Source organism: Rhinolophus hipposideros (assembly GCF_964194185.1).
Source record: "Rhinolophus hipposideros genome assembly, chromosome: 5".
Lineage (NCBI taxonomy): Eukaryota > Metazoa > Chordata > Mammalia > Chiroptera > Rhinolophidae > Rhinolophus > Rhinolophus hipposideros.
The window spans coordinates 6,937,528-6,951,769 of record NC_138051.1 but is presented as its reverse complement, the minus strand read 5'-3'; the positions used below and the strand labels follow the sequence as shown (position 1 = coordinate 6,951,769).

At 36.7% G+C, this 14,242-nt stretch overlaps 1 protein-coding gene across 1 annotated transcript in view; it reads right to left on the bottom strand.

The window, feature by feature from the left end:
• Positions 1 to 14,242, bottom strand: part of NEMF (nuclear export mediator factor) — a 54,194-nt gene that overhangs the window by 13,903 nt on the left and 26,049 nt on the right. Inside the window, exons 17-19 of the mRNA XM_081048060.1 lie at positions 11,473 to 11,576; positions 9,907 to 9,969; positions 1,607 to 1,719 (exon numbers count right to left, since the gene is read on the bottom strand). Coding sequence (XP_080904186.1) covers positions 1,607 to 1,719; positions 9,907 to 9,969; positions 11,473 to 11,576 — 280 coding nt within the window. The remainder of the gene's footprint in view (positions 1 to 1,606; positions 1,720 to 9,906; positions 9,970 to 11,472; positions 11,577 to 14,242) is intronic.

Below are 14,242 nucleotides of genomic sequence, written 5' to 3'. Positions count from 1 at the left end.
AAAGTAAAGTCATATTCAAGTAAACAGCACTATGCCCTGAAAAGCTTATTAATTCAGCAAAAATTCTTAACGTTGAAGGGGTAGATATCTTTCTTCACTGACAGATACACCTTTGGCAGTTATAAAGAAAATAAGTAATAGAGGATAGATACACTACATTGATAATTTTCAAATGCCTTAAACTAGGGCCAGGACTGATCCACATGTTTCCTCTAGTGTGATATATGAGAAAAATAAAATAGTTTAATAAGCTTATCATAAAACTATACTTACTGAAAGTATATTTATTAAATAAAACTTTTCTGAGATAGTCTTTTTTTAATAATAAAATAATCTTTCATTTTAGGAAATAAAGAGGATAGTAGATTTAAAAAAATATATTCTAATTTGTCAAAATAGGAAGTTAGCAAGATACTTCTACACTTTGAAAAAATTTTATACATCTGTGAAACCCCCAAAACATATTCGTAAAAGAATTAAAGCCACTTTTGTAACAAGACAGAGGTAAAAAATCTAATCTTAGAAGTGATATTAATTTCCTAAAAACACAGTATTATAGCATAGGGGAAAATAATACATGTAAACATAAAATGAAACAAAATCTAAAGAAGGATAATGGTACTGAACTCTTTTTACCTTGCTGTATAGCATTAAGACCTTGTAAAAATATATCATTTATTATAATTCATTTTTAGCTTAAATGTTTTAATTTATATTCCTCTCTTGTACACATAGATGGGTATACGTACTTCATAGAAAAATATAACAATCTCATACAGCAACGTTTATGCCCTTTGCAACTTTGGGCAAGTTGTTCCTTTTAACAGTTTAAGTTAAATTGCTCACAAATATTTTCTTACAGAGTTAAACTTATCTGCAATGTAACTCCTCATTTCTAATGTGTGCACAACCTACCATCTCTATTTCTTTTTTTTCTTTATTAAGTTTATTGGGGTGACATTGGTGAATAAAATTTTGTAGGCTTCAGGTGTACAATTCTCTAATACGTCATCTATATACTGCATTGCGTGCTCACCACCCAGAGTCAAATTTCATTATAATTCTTGAAAACGTGGTATCAATAACAGTGTGAAGTCAAATATGGAATAAAACAGCATCAAATAAAATAACATCAACCACAAAGGAGGGCAATTACTAACACCAAGTGAATACAAAACCACTGGATATACCTACTTTTCTAGAAGGGCCAATGAGAATTCAGGAAATTCCAGAGACCAATAGGAGAAAGACCGTTTAGGTCAGTATGCCAGTCATACTTGGGGCACTCGTTATCCCGTATAATTGCATAAATGAAGAGATCGTTCTCTCTTCATTTAGATCTCTTCTGCTCAAATCTTACCTTCACAGAAAGGCCTTCCCCCACACTTTATTCAAAATGGTGGCCCCTATCATTCTCTTACTCTACTTTAAAAAAATCTTTATAGCAATTGCTCCCTGACATTATGTATATATTTTTCCTTCACCTCCAAACTGTCAGCTTCATCAAGGTAGGAACTTAGCCTTGTTCACTTCTATTCTATACCCTCACAATTTGGTACACAGTAGCTCTTGATAAATTAAGAAGAAGGACCACCGCCCTTATTACCTGATGATGGTACACCCACCAGGCACTAGTGATAATTCGGGAATCCCAGGCAGCACTGTAGCAAAGTGCCATTGTGCCAGCTTCAGTCAAGGTCCGAGGGGGAATGGGTTCTCCTGGAACAACAACGCTACAATGCTTCAGTACCCATGCACAGCCTTTCTATAGAGCAAGATAGGAAAACCACAGCCTGACAGGTTCCATCTTCCTGTATCTTACATACATACTACATTTTTATTTCAGTATTACAAAAAGTTACTGCATTTATTAAACATGTATTTTTTAAAAATTTTTTGGGGTGACAATTGTTAGTAAAATTACATAGATTTCAAGTGTACAATTCTGTATTACACAATCTATAAATCCCATTGTGTGTTCACCACCCAGAGTCAGTTCTCCTTTCATCACCATATATTTGATTCCCCTTACCCTCATCTCCCAACCCCCACCACACCCTTACCCTCTGGTAACCACTAAACTATTGTCTGGGTCTATGAGTGTTTGTTTCTCATTTGTTTGTCTTGTTCTTTTGTTGTTTTTGGTTTATATACCACATATCAGTGAAATCATAGGGTTCTCTGCTTTTTCTGTCTGACTTATTTCACTTAGCATTATACTCTCAAGATCCATCCATGTTGTCACAAATGTTCCTATATCATCTTTCCTTAACGCCGAATAGTATTCCATTGTGTATGAATACCACAACTTCTTTATCCATTCATTTATCGAAGGACATTTTGGTTGTTTCCATGTCTTGCCCACTGTAAACAAAGCTGCAACGAACATTGGAGCACGTGTGTCTTTATGGATAAATGTTTTCAGATTTTTTGGGTAGATACCCAGGAGATGGATTGCTGGGTCATATGGTAATTCTATTCGTAATTTTTTGAGGAACCTCCACACTGCCTTCCATAACAGCTGCACCAGTCTGCATTCCCACCAACAGTGTATGAGGCTTCCTTATTCTCCACAGCCTCTCCAACACTTGTTATTATTTGTCTTGTTGATGATAGCCGTTCTGACTGGGATGAGGTGATATCTCATTGTGGTTTTTATTTGCATTTCTTTGATGTAGTGATGTCAAAAGCTTTTTCTGCATCAACTGATATAATCATATGATTTTTGTCCTTTGTTTATGTGATGTATCACATTGATGTCTTTGCGGATGTTAAACCATCCTTGTGCTCCGGGGATGAACCCCAGTTGGTCGGGATGAATAATCTTTTTAATGCATTGTTTTATTCGATTTGCTAGAATTGTGTTGAGGATTTTTGCACCTGTATTCATCAAAGATATTGGTTTGTAATTTTCTTTTTTTTGTGTTGTCCTTACCAGGTTTTGGTATAAGGGTAATGTTGGCCTCATAAAGTTAGTTAGGGAGTACCGTCTCTTCAATTTTTTGGAAGAATTTGAGTAGGATTGGTGTTAAATTCTCTTTGAAGTTTTGGTAGAATTCACTAGAGAAGCCATCTGTCCTGGACTTTTGCTTTTGGGAAGGTTTTGGATGACTGATTCAATTTCGTTACTGGTGATCGGTCTTTTTAGATTTTCCAGTTCTTCATGGCTCAGCCTTGGAAGGCTATATGTTTCCAAAAACTTGTCCATTTCTTCTAGGTTATTGAATTTGGTGGCATATAGTCCTTCATAGTATTCTTGCATGATCCTTTGTATTTCTGTGGTGTCCGTGATAACTTCCCCTTTTTCATTTCTGATTTTGTTAATTAGTGTCTTCTCTCTCCTTATCTTAGTGAGTCTAGCCAAAGGTTTGTCAATTTTGTTAATCTTTTCAAAGAACCAGCTCTTCGTCACATTAATTTTTTCTATTGTCTTTTTGTTCTCTATTTCATTTAGTTCTGCTCTGATTTTTGTTATTTCCCTTCTTCTGCTGAACTTGGGTTTCACTTGTTCTTCTTTTTCTAGTTCTTTAAGGTGTAACATGAGGTTATTTATTTGGAATTTTTCTTGTTTCTTGAGATAGGCCTGTAATGATATAAATTTCCCTCTCAAAACTGCTTTCGCTGCATCCCAAAAATTTTGGTAGGATGTATTTTCATTGTCAGTTGTTTCTATGTATCTTTTGATCTCTAATTTCTTCTTTGACACAGTAGTTCTTTAAAAGCATGTTGTTTAATCTCCATGTATTTGTGTTTTTTCCTGCTTTCTTTTTGCAGTTGATATCCAATTTCAAAGCCTTGTGATCAGAGAATATGCTTGGTATGATTTCGATCTCCTTAAATTTGCTGAGGCTGATTTTATGTCCCAATATATGGTCTATCCTTGAGAATCTTCCATGTACACTAGAAAAAAATGTATAGTCTGATGTTTTAGGATGAAGTGCTCTATATATGTCCATGATGTCCATTTCATCTAATGTGTCATTTAGGGCTGTTAATTCGTTATTTATTTTCTGTTTGGATGATCTATCCATAGCTGTCAATGATGTATTTAAGTCCCCTAGTATAATTGTGTTTAGGTCGATTTCTCCCTTTAGTTCGGTTAGTAGTTGCTTGGTATATTTCGGTGCTCCCTGATTGGGGGCATAAATATTGATGACTGTTATGTCTTCTTCTTGTATAGTCCCTTTTACCACTATGAAATGTCCATCTTTGTCTCTTGTTATCTTTTTCACCCTGAAGTCTGTTTCATCTGATATCATTATGGCTACACATGATTTTCTCTGGGTACCATTTGCTTGGAATGTCAATTTCCACCCTTTCACTATCAGTCCATGCTTGTCCTTGTAGTTGAGATGTGTTTCTTGGAAACAGCATATGGTTGGGTTTAGTATTTTGATCCAATCTGCTAATCTGTGCCTTTTTTTTGGTGAGTTCAGTCCATTTACATTTAGGGTGATTATTGGTATGTGAGGATTTCCTGTCATTCTATCTTTAGTTTTCTGGTAAGGCTGTGTCTCCATTGTTTCTTTGCCTTTTTGTTGTTGTCTATTATTTCTGTGTGGTGATATTCCATGATATTTTCCTCTGTTTCATCTTTTATTACAGTATATATTTCAGTTCTGGATTATTTTTGAGTGGTTACCCTTAAGTTTATGTAAAGGAAAGTTTGATATTTAGAGTATTCCACTTTCTTCAGCACGCTTACTTTCTCCATTCCCATATTCCGGTTCAGGCCTTTACTCTCCCCCTTTTTATGATTTGGTTGCCACAAATTGTCCTTGTTGATGGTGGTCGAATAGCCTCCTTTAGTATTTCTTGTAGTGCAGGTCGTGTATTAGAAAATTCCCTCAGCTTCTGTATGTCTGGAAAGGTCTTGATTCCTCCTTCATATCTAAAGGTATCTTTGCTGGATATATTATTCTTGGCTCATAATTTCTCTCTTTCAATAGTTGGAATATTTGGCTCTACTCCTTCCCAGCTTGTAGAGTTTCTGCTGAAAAATCTGGTGATAATCTAATGGGCTTTCCTCTGTAGGTTACCCTCTTCTTTTCCCTGGCTGCCTTGAGGATTCTTTTTTTGTCGTTGATTTCAGACAGCTTCAATACAACGTGCTTTGGAGAAGGCCTGTTGGGATTGAGGTAATTAGGTGTTCTATTTGTTTAACTGGATTCGAGGATCCAGTTCTGTCAACAGTTTGTTTGAATATATTCTCTGTTCCCTTCTCTCTTTCTTCTCCTTCTGGTATTTATTATTTCTCTTTCTAGACATCTACAGGAGTGGCTTCTGCAACAGGTTGACAGGAAGAGGTCTTTCTTTTGTTTTCCAGTACTTGTTGGTAGAATGTTTTATTTTCTCTCCAACTGCAGACCTTTTTTTTTCCTCTCTCACACGGTAGTGCGATGTGTTTTCTGCACTATTCCAGCTTCTCACACAATGGGGGGATTCTCTGGGAGATGGGGTTCTCCTCTGTTAATAGTTCGCCTGGGTCACAGGGCGCAGTGTCCGTGTGGGTATGTGGACAGCTTTTGAAGTTCCAAAGCCCTTCCTGCACCAGATTCAAAGCCTGTATGTTTCAGCAGTTCTGCTTACTCCTGCAGGGATCTGCCCAGTTAAGTGGGGCCAGGGGTGGGGTGAGTTGTGAGAAGTGGCCCAGAGCAATGGCGGCGACCACCACCACAGCCGGTCTTGCTTCCACAGCTCCCTCCTCTTGCCGGAACTAGTTGGGCTGCGAATCTGTGTCTGCGGTCCACAGTTCTCAGAACAGCAAATATTCTGTTCTTTTGATCTGACACTGCTACTGTTCTGCTTCTAGAACTGGGCAGGTAGGGGCGGGTGAGCTCTGGGAGGGTAAGGTGGGGGCGGCTATTCTCAGTGCCTAAGGCTTTCGTTCTCTGCTCGGCAGTGAGGGCTTAAACCACCATTTTCAGCCTTCTTCCCTCAGTCATTTCTTCGAGGTCCCTGCCATGAGTGTTGGGTTCAGCAGTGTTATATGCTGCCCACTCAGCCATGTGGGCCATAAGCAGAGCCCTAGCAGTCCGAGTTCTTCCCTCTCCAGCAGCTGCAGTGCTTCCGGGATGCAGCGAGCTCGGAGCACTGAGCTAGGTCTGCGTCCTGCGCCCGCGGGCTCCGTCTCGCACTTCTCCCTTCTCTCCTTCCCTGCTCAGGTGATTCGCCCACCTTTAGGTGAATTCAGTAGTGGGCCTCTTCATCTTGTCTCTCTGCTGTGCAAGGAGTCCTTTGTGAAGTTATTGTTGTTCGATTATTTATAAATTCCAGGGAAGCTTTACAGAGGCTCACCTCACGCCACCATTTTGAATATATCATTAAACATGTATTTACACAGAGGCTTTTAAATGGCCTAAGTAAATAAAACAAGTTAGAAAAGAAATATCCCACTTATATCAATAATTGTAACTTCATTTGCAAAAGGAAAATTTTTAAAAATCTATTTAAAGTTTAAAGACTTCCAGAATTACTATAGATAGCTTAAATAATCAAAATGAAGAGCATATTAATACATGCTCTAGTTCATTTCAGATATTTTTAAGTTGGATTATAATTCATATCCCATAAAATTCACCCTTTAATTCAGTGGGTTTTAGTATATTCATAAAGCCATACAAGCATTACCATCAATTCCATAACATTTTCATCATCCCCAAAAGAAATCCTATATCCATTAAAATAAGTCACTCTCCATTTTTCCTGCCCCTGGTAATCACTAATCTACTTTGTCTCTACAGATTTGCTGATTTTGGAATTTCATATACAGCTGACTTTTGAACATGGGTCCACTTATATACAGTTTTTTTTCAATAAATACTGTATGTGTATTTTCTCTTCTTGATGATTTTAATAACATTTTTCCTCTGGCATGTTTTATTGTAAGGATACAGTATATATACAAATACATATAGCAAATAAAATAGGTGTTAATCTGTGGTTTATGTTACAGGTCAACAGTAGGCCATTAGCACTTAAGCTTTTGGAAAATCAAAAGTTATACACTGATTTTCAACTGCACAGTGGTGGGGTGGTCCGGCACCCCTAACCTCAACTCTAAATGGATTCATATGTCTGGTTCTTTCACTTAGCATGTTTTCAAGGTTCATCCACGTCAGAGCATGTTTCAGCACTTTGTTTCTTTTTAAATCTGAATAATATTCCACTATGGATATGCCACATTTTATCTACTCAACCATTGATGGACATATGGGTTGTTTCCATTTCTTGGCTATTATAATGCTGCTATGAATATTTGCAAACAATTCTGTGTGGACATGTTTTCAGTTATCTTGGTTATATACCTTGAAGTGCAATTGGTAAATTCTATGTTTAACTTTTTGGGGAACTGCTGAATTATTTTCTATAGCATCTGCATCATTTTCCACTCCCCCCAGCAGTGTGTAACAGTTTCAATCTCTCCACATCCTCACCAACACTTGTTATTGTCTGTTTTTGTATTGCAATCATGCTTTTCATTTTCCCATTGTAACCATTCTAGGGAGTGTGAAGTGGTATCTCATTATGGTTTTGATTTGTATTTCCCTAATGATGAATGATGCCGAGTACCTTATGTGCTTGTTAGCCATTTATATATCTTTGGAGAAATGTCTATTTGAATCTATTGCTCATTTTTAAGTTGGTTTTTCTGTCTATTGTTGAATCTTAAAGGGTTCTTTGGATGCTGGTCCTTTACCAGATAAATGATTTGCAAATATTTTCTCCTATTCTGTGAGTTGTCTCTTTTACTTTCTTGATAGTGTCCTTTGAATTAAGGTTTTGTGATTTTGATTAAGTCCATTTCATGTGTTTTTTCTTTGGTTGCTTATGCTTTTCATGTCATCTAAGCAGTAACTTCCTAATGCAAGATTATAAAGAGTTAGGCCTTATTTTCTTCTAACCGTTTTATAGTTTTAGCTCTTAAGTTTAGGTCTTTGATGCACTTAATTTTTATAAATGGTATGTAGAAGGGGATCTAAATTCACTCTTTTGCCCATAGATATTAGTGATCCCAAGACCATTCTGTCTCTCCATTGTTGAAAATCAACTGACCATAAACAAGGAATCTTAAGTCTCTTCATTGATTTATCTGTCCCTCCTCATGCCAATACCACACTCCTTTGATTACTGTTGCTTTGTAGGTTTTGAATCAGGAAGTGTGAGTACTCCAATTTTATTCTTCATTTTCAAGAATGATTTGGCTAATCTGGGTCCTTTGCATTTCCACATGAATTTTAGGATCAGCTTGTCCATCTGCAAAAAAAAGGCAACTGGAATTCTGAGAGGGATCGCACTGAATTTGTAGATTAATATGGGAAAAAGTGCCATTAGAACAATATTAACACTTCCAATCCATAAACACTTCTTTCCAATTATGTAGGTCTTCTTTAACTTCTTTCAATGATTTTTTTTGTAGTTTGAGGTGCATGTCTTGTATTTCTTTAGTAAATTTACTAAGTATTTTATTCTTTTTAATGCTATTAAAAGTGGGTGGTTTTAACTTCCTTTTAGTATTGCTGATTGCTAGTATTTAGAAATACAACATAAGTGATATTAGTCTATAGCTTCCTTTTCTTGTGATGTTTTTGTCTAGTTTGACAGGGTAAAACAGCCTTACAGAAGAGATAGAAAGCATTCCTATTTCTCCTAGAAGAGTTTGTGAACAATTGGTAATCAATCTTCTTTAAGTTTGGTAGACTTAACCAGGGAAGCCATATGGGCCTGAGATTTCTCTTGTTTGTAGGCTTTTCTTATTACTAATTCAGTGTCTACTTGTTACTGGTTTGTTTTGATTTTCTATTTCACCTTGGGTCATTTTGTTAGTTTGTGTTTTTCTAGGAATTTGCCCATTTCCTCTAGTTCTCTAATTTGTTGCTATACAACTGTACATAGTTCCCTCGTAATCCTTTTGATTTCTATGAATTTGATAGAAATGTCCCCTCTTTTGTTCCTGATTTTAGGAATTTGAATCTTCTCTTATTTTTTTGGTCAGTCTAGCTACAGGTTTGTCAATTTTGTGGATCTTTTCAAAGAACGAACTTTGTTTCTGCTCATTTTTCTCTATTGTTTTTCTATTGTTTCTTTTATTTCCACTTTATTATTTTCTTCCTTTCCTTACTAAGGGTTATTAGCTTTTCTTTTTCTAGATCTTCATGTGCACAACTGTGTTATTGACTTGAGATTTTACCTCTTTTTTATTATAGGCATTACTGCCATAAATTTCTCTTTAAGCACTGCTTATGCTGCTTCTCATAAGTTGACACATTGTTTTCATTTCGTTCATCTCAAAGTATTTTCTAACACCCCCTGTGATTTCCCCTTTGACCCATTATTTATGAGTATTGTTTAATTTCCATATATTTGTGAAGTTTCCAAATGTTCTCCTATTAGTGGTTTCTAACTTCCCTCATGGTCAGAAACTTACTTTGTGTGATTTCAACAGTTTTAAGTTTACTGAGACGTGATTTATAGACTATCATATGGTCTATCTATCCTGGAGAATATTCCATGTACATTTGAGAAGAATGAATGAGAATCTACTGTTGTTAGGTGGAACGTACTAGAGATGTGTTAGATCTAGTTAACTTACAGTGTTCTTCAAATCTTCTGTTTCCTTATTGATCTTATATCTAGTTATTCTATCCATGACTGAAAGTTAGGTATTGAAGTCTTAACTATTATTGTTGAATTACCTATTTCTCCCTTCAATTCTGTCAGATTTTGCTTCATGTACTCTAGGGCTCTGTTGTTGGGTACATGTGTTTATAACTGTTTTACCTTATTGATGGATTCACCCTTTTATCATTACAGTGTTCTTCTTTATCTCTATTGACAATCTTTGTCTTACACTGAAATATTTTTAAAAAAGGAATTAAAGTTCCGAATACTAGAAAAGTACATTACCTGTTGGATTTTTAATTACACAGCTAGTAGCTCCATGAAGATCAGCATGTACATAAATGTCCCCTTAAAAACAAGTAAGAAATGATACTTTAAATCCTGTTTTTAAGTTAAAATTATTTATTTATTTATTTATTGTTTAATCAGTTCAAAATCTTAAAGGGATTAGAATGCATATAAAAACTCCTGGGAGAGTTCTCATAGGCCTCCTTATAGGAGAACAATGTTAATATGGTAGATTACAAAAATGGTCACAATTCCTCTCCCTCCCTGTATCCACACTTCTTTGCTCTGTGACAGTGAAATTTCTCCCACCAAGATACAAAAATGGTCACAATTCCTCTCCCTCCCTCTATTCACACCTTTCTGCTCTGTGATGGTGAAATTTCTCCCACCAAGAAGTAGAGTCCACTTTCCAACCCCTTGAATCTGGACCTGTCCCATGATCTGCCTTGGCCACTATAATGTGGCAGATGTAACCAGGTGCCAGTTCCCAGCCTAGGCCCTGAGAGACCTGTGTGTTTCCTCTCCTAGAAACTTGCTGAGGTACCATGTGAGCGAGCCTAGGCTAGATTGCTGGAAGGTGAGAGACACATGGAGCAGGTGAGGCATCCCAGCAAGTGCAAAGGTCCTGAGGACTATGGGTGTTTGACATGTATGAAGAGCAGTCAGGAGGCCAGACAAGGCAGAGTTGTAATAAAGGCAGCTGGAAAAGAAGCCAGGAGTCTTGTAAGCCATGATGAGGACTTCCTGTTTCATTCTAAGTATGTGATAGCAATGAATGAACAAACAAGAGCAAATAGATGAATGCAGGTGTAAATGCTCAGCGAGAGCAGAGCAAAGTCCATAGTTCCTAATTGGAAAAACGAGCAGCCATTGTTGCTGTACACAGGTCATCTGGGATCTGAAACTCAAAGAACAAAACCCATACTGTTCCATGAGTGGCTCAGTTCACAATGAGCACTGCTGGAGAAGACAGAGGCCAAGCCCTGGACACCATGTAACCTGATCTCTGTTGCCTTCTTTCCTGGTTGATACCAGCGGACATATCAGATTAGCTCTGACATTGATTACTGATTTCTGATACCCACACTGAGGTTTTAGCCACCGTGAGGTGGTTACAAAAATAAATAAGAGGCCTTACACCACAGGGCTTAAATACTGTTTCTAAATGTGAAAAAAAAAGGTTGCAAACTTTAGCACCTAAAAATTAAGCTTTAAAAAATCTGATCTATGATGAACATCTAAGTATTACCTTGTCTTGTACACCTGAAACTAATAAATTTAAAAAAAAAATTTGATCTACAATGACTCTGGAAGATTTAAGCTATTTTGTTAATAGAGTACAGAATTAAAAGTCCAATACTGCAGATTAATTCAGCATTACTATTTAGGAATACTCACTTAAAATGAGAATTAAGTGTCAAATCATAAACCATCAAGCATCAAACACTTTCTACAAATTAAATGTGTCAAAAAGAACTTTAAGACGACAATCTATATTTAATATTGAGATAACTGATCCAATTACTTGGGGGGAAAATTCTTTGGAGTTTTAATCTTACTTACCTGGTGTCAAGTATCTTTTCACAATTATTTCGTTTTGTTGCTGATCTCGTCCACCTATAATCAGATAGTTCTCTGAGCTAATGAACCACAGAAATTTCTCAAACCTACCAAATTGAAAGAAAAAAAGTTAACGTATCTTTTCCTTTATAGTTGTCTAAATTCATATGCTTTTTAAAAAGAAAACAAAACAAAACAGGAAACTATCCTGTGTAGGTTAAGACAGCTCGACAGTTTGATTTTTCTTAGGGCATCAAGTTGAATTTTAATGAAAACTTATAATTCAAATTGCCCTAGGACATTTTTAAGACAGTCTGAGAAGAAAGCAACTAAATTCTATGTTTAAAAAAATATGTTCTCTCCTTATCTCCCTTTCAGGTAGATAACCTCTTAAACTCAAGGATAACCTAAAAAAATATGTTTTACATATTTACAACAACGAATTATACAAAGTAAAAGCATAAAATGTCACATGGTCCCTAGGTATAACTTTCTTTCAGTGGGGCACTGGATATGTTTTGGGACAACCACTGGTAAGAAAGAAACATCTTCCCTGTCCTCCATTAGTGAACAGAATGTTTATACATATGACATCTTTTATATTTTTTTGGCTGATGACCAAAAATTGCCTTCAGAAATGTAAAATTTTAGTTTTTCTCAAGAGACAATTTGGGTTCTCATGATTAACATGTACCATCACAATAAAAAGTAACGAGTGCATATTTGTGTGGCATTTAGAAAATGATATGCAATAGTGATGAACATAAATATGTCCTGTATTACATGACTTCTGAGATAATAATTTTCATAATTTAATCTACAATTTAAAAACTTGGGCTAACGATGTTAGATTGAGCACAGGGATTACACCAAAATCCCAAAATATAACAGTAAAAGGATTTTACTCCTATTTTTGAATCTGATTTTTGACTGAGTAATACATACTCGTATACATGGTTCAAAAAAAATTCCTTTTTCTTTTTTTAAAGATTTTATTGGGGAAAGGGAACAGTGTGTATTTCCGGGACTTTTTTCCAAGTCAAGTTGTTGTCCTTTCAATCTTAGTTGTGGAGGGTGCCGTTAAACTTCAAGTTGTTGTCCTTTCAGTCTTAGTTGTGGAGGGCGCAGCTCAGCTCCAGGTCCAGTTGCCATTGCCAGTTGCAAGGGGCACAGCCCACCATTCCTTGCAGGAGTCGAACCCGCAACCTTGTGGTTGAGAGGACGCACTCCAACCAACTGAGCCATCCGGGAGCTCAGCGGCACCTCAGCTCAAGGTGCCTTGTTCAATCTTAGTTGCAGGGGGCGCAGCCCACCATCCCTTGCAGGACTCGAGGAGTTGAACCGGCAACCTTGTGGTTGAGAGCCCACTGGCCCATGTGGGAACAGAACCGGCAGCCTTCGGAGTTAGGAGCATGGAACTCCAACAACCTGAGCCACCAGGCCGGCCTTCAAAAAATTTTTTAATTATATAAAAAGGTATAGTGAAGATCCTGCATCCGTTTAGTTCCCACCACCACATCTAAAAGGGAGCCATTGTGATTAGCTTCCTGTTTATCCCTCTCCAGAGTTTACTTATATGTGCAAAAGTTAAAATGCTTATCTTAAACCTTTTTTAACACAATACACACTGTTCTGCATATTGCTTTCTTTTATCAGTTAAAAACATATTTTCCTAATTGCTGAATCAATGTACTATACTTATTTAACTGCTTGCCTATTAATGGTAAAGAGGTATGTAAAACCCACAAGGACAAAGAAAATGAGACAGATAAAGCAAGGATGTATTTTGTAATCATCTTAGTAAAGGAATGTATAACACGCCAAAGATAAAAATTTTAAAAAAGGCAACAAGAGTGGCCAGATAGCACAGTTGGTTAGAGCATGAGCTCTGAACAACAGCGTTGCCAGTTCGATTCCCACATGGGCCAGTGAGCTGCGCCCTCCACAACTAGATTGAAGGCTATGAGCTGCTGGTGAGTTGCCGGAGGGGAGGCCAGATGGCTCAGTTGGTTAGAGTACAAGCTCTCAACAATAAGGCTGCCAGTTCAAATCCTGCATGGGATGGTGGGCTGTGTCCTCTGCAACTAAGATTGAAAACAGCAACTGGAATTGGAGCTGAGCCGCAACCAGAATGAAGGACAATGGCTTGGAGCTGATGGGCCCTGGAGAAGCACACTGTTCCCCAATATCCACTCCCCCCCAAAAAAGGCAGTAAGAAAGAACACAGAACAAGTGGGACACACACAAAGCAAACAGTAAGATGGGTAGATTTAAACCCAAATATATCAGAAATTACATTAAGTATAAATGTAGTCAATTCTCCAGGTAAAATGCAAAGACTGTCAGACTGGAAAACAAGAATGTATGTATACTCCTTTAAAATATAAAGATATAAAAAGGTTGAAATATAATGAGGGGAAAAAGATATACCACACGAACAGTAGCCAAAAGAAAGCTGATATAGTTTTAATATCTCACACAGAAGGAAAAAATAAGTTAAAAGGCATTTCATTAAAGTTAATAAAAGGCTCAATTCACTAGGAAGATATAACAGTTCTAACTTGTATCACCTATTTACATAGTCTCATATATAGAAAGCAAAAACTGGCAGAAATAAAAGGAGAAACAGACAAATCCACAATTGTGTGATATTTAACATACCTCTCTCAATAATTGAGAAAACAATTATTAAAAGAGAAATTAGTAAAGATATCAGAGATTTCAACAACATGGTTAATAAGTACGACCATGGTTGATATTTAGAGAAATGCAC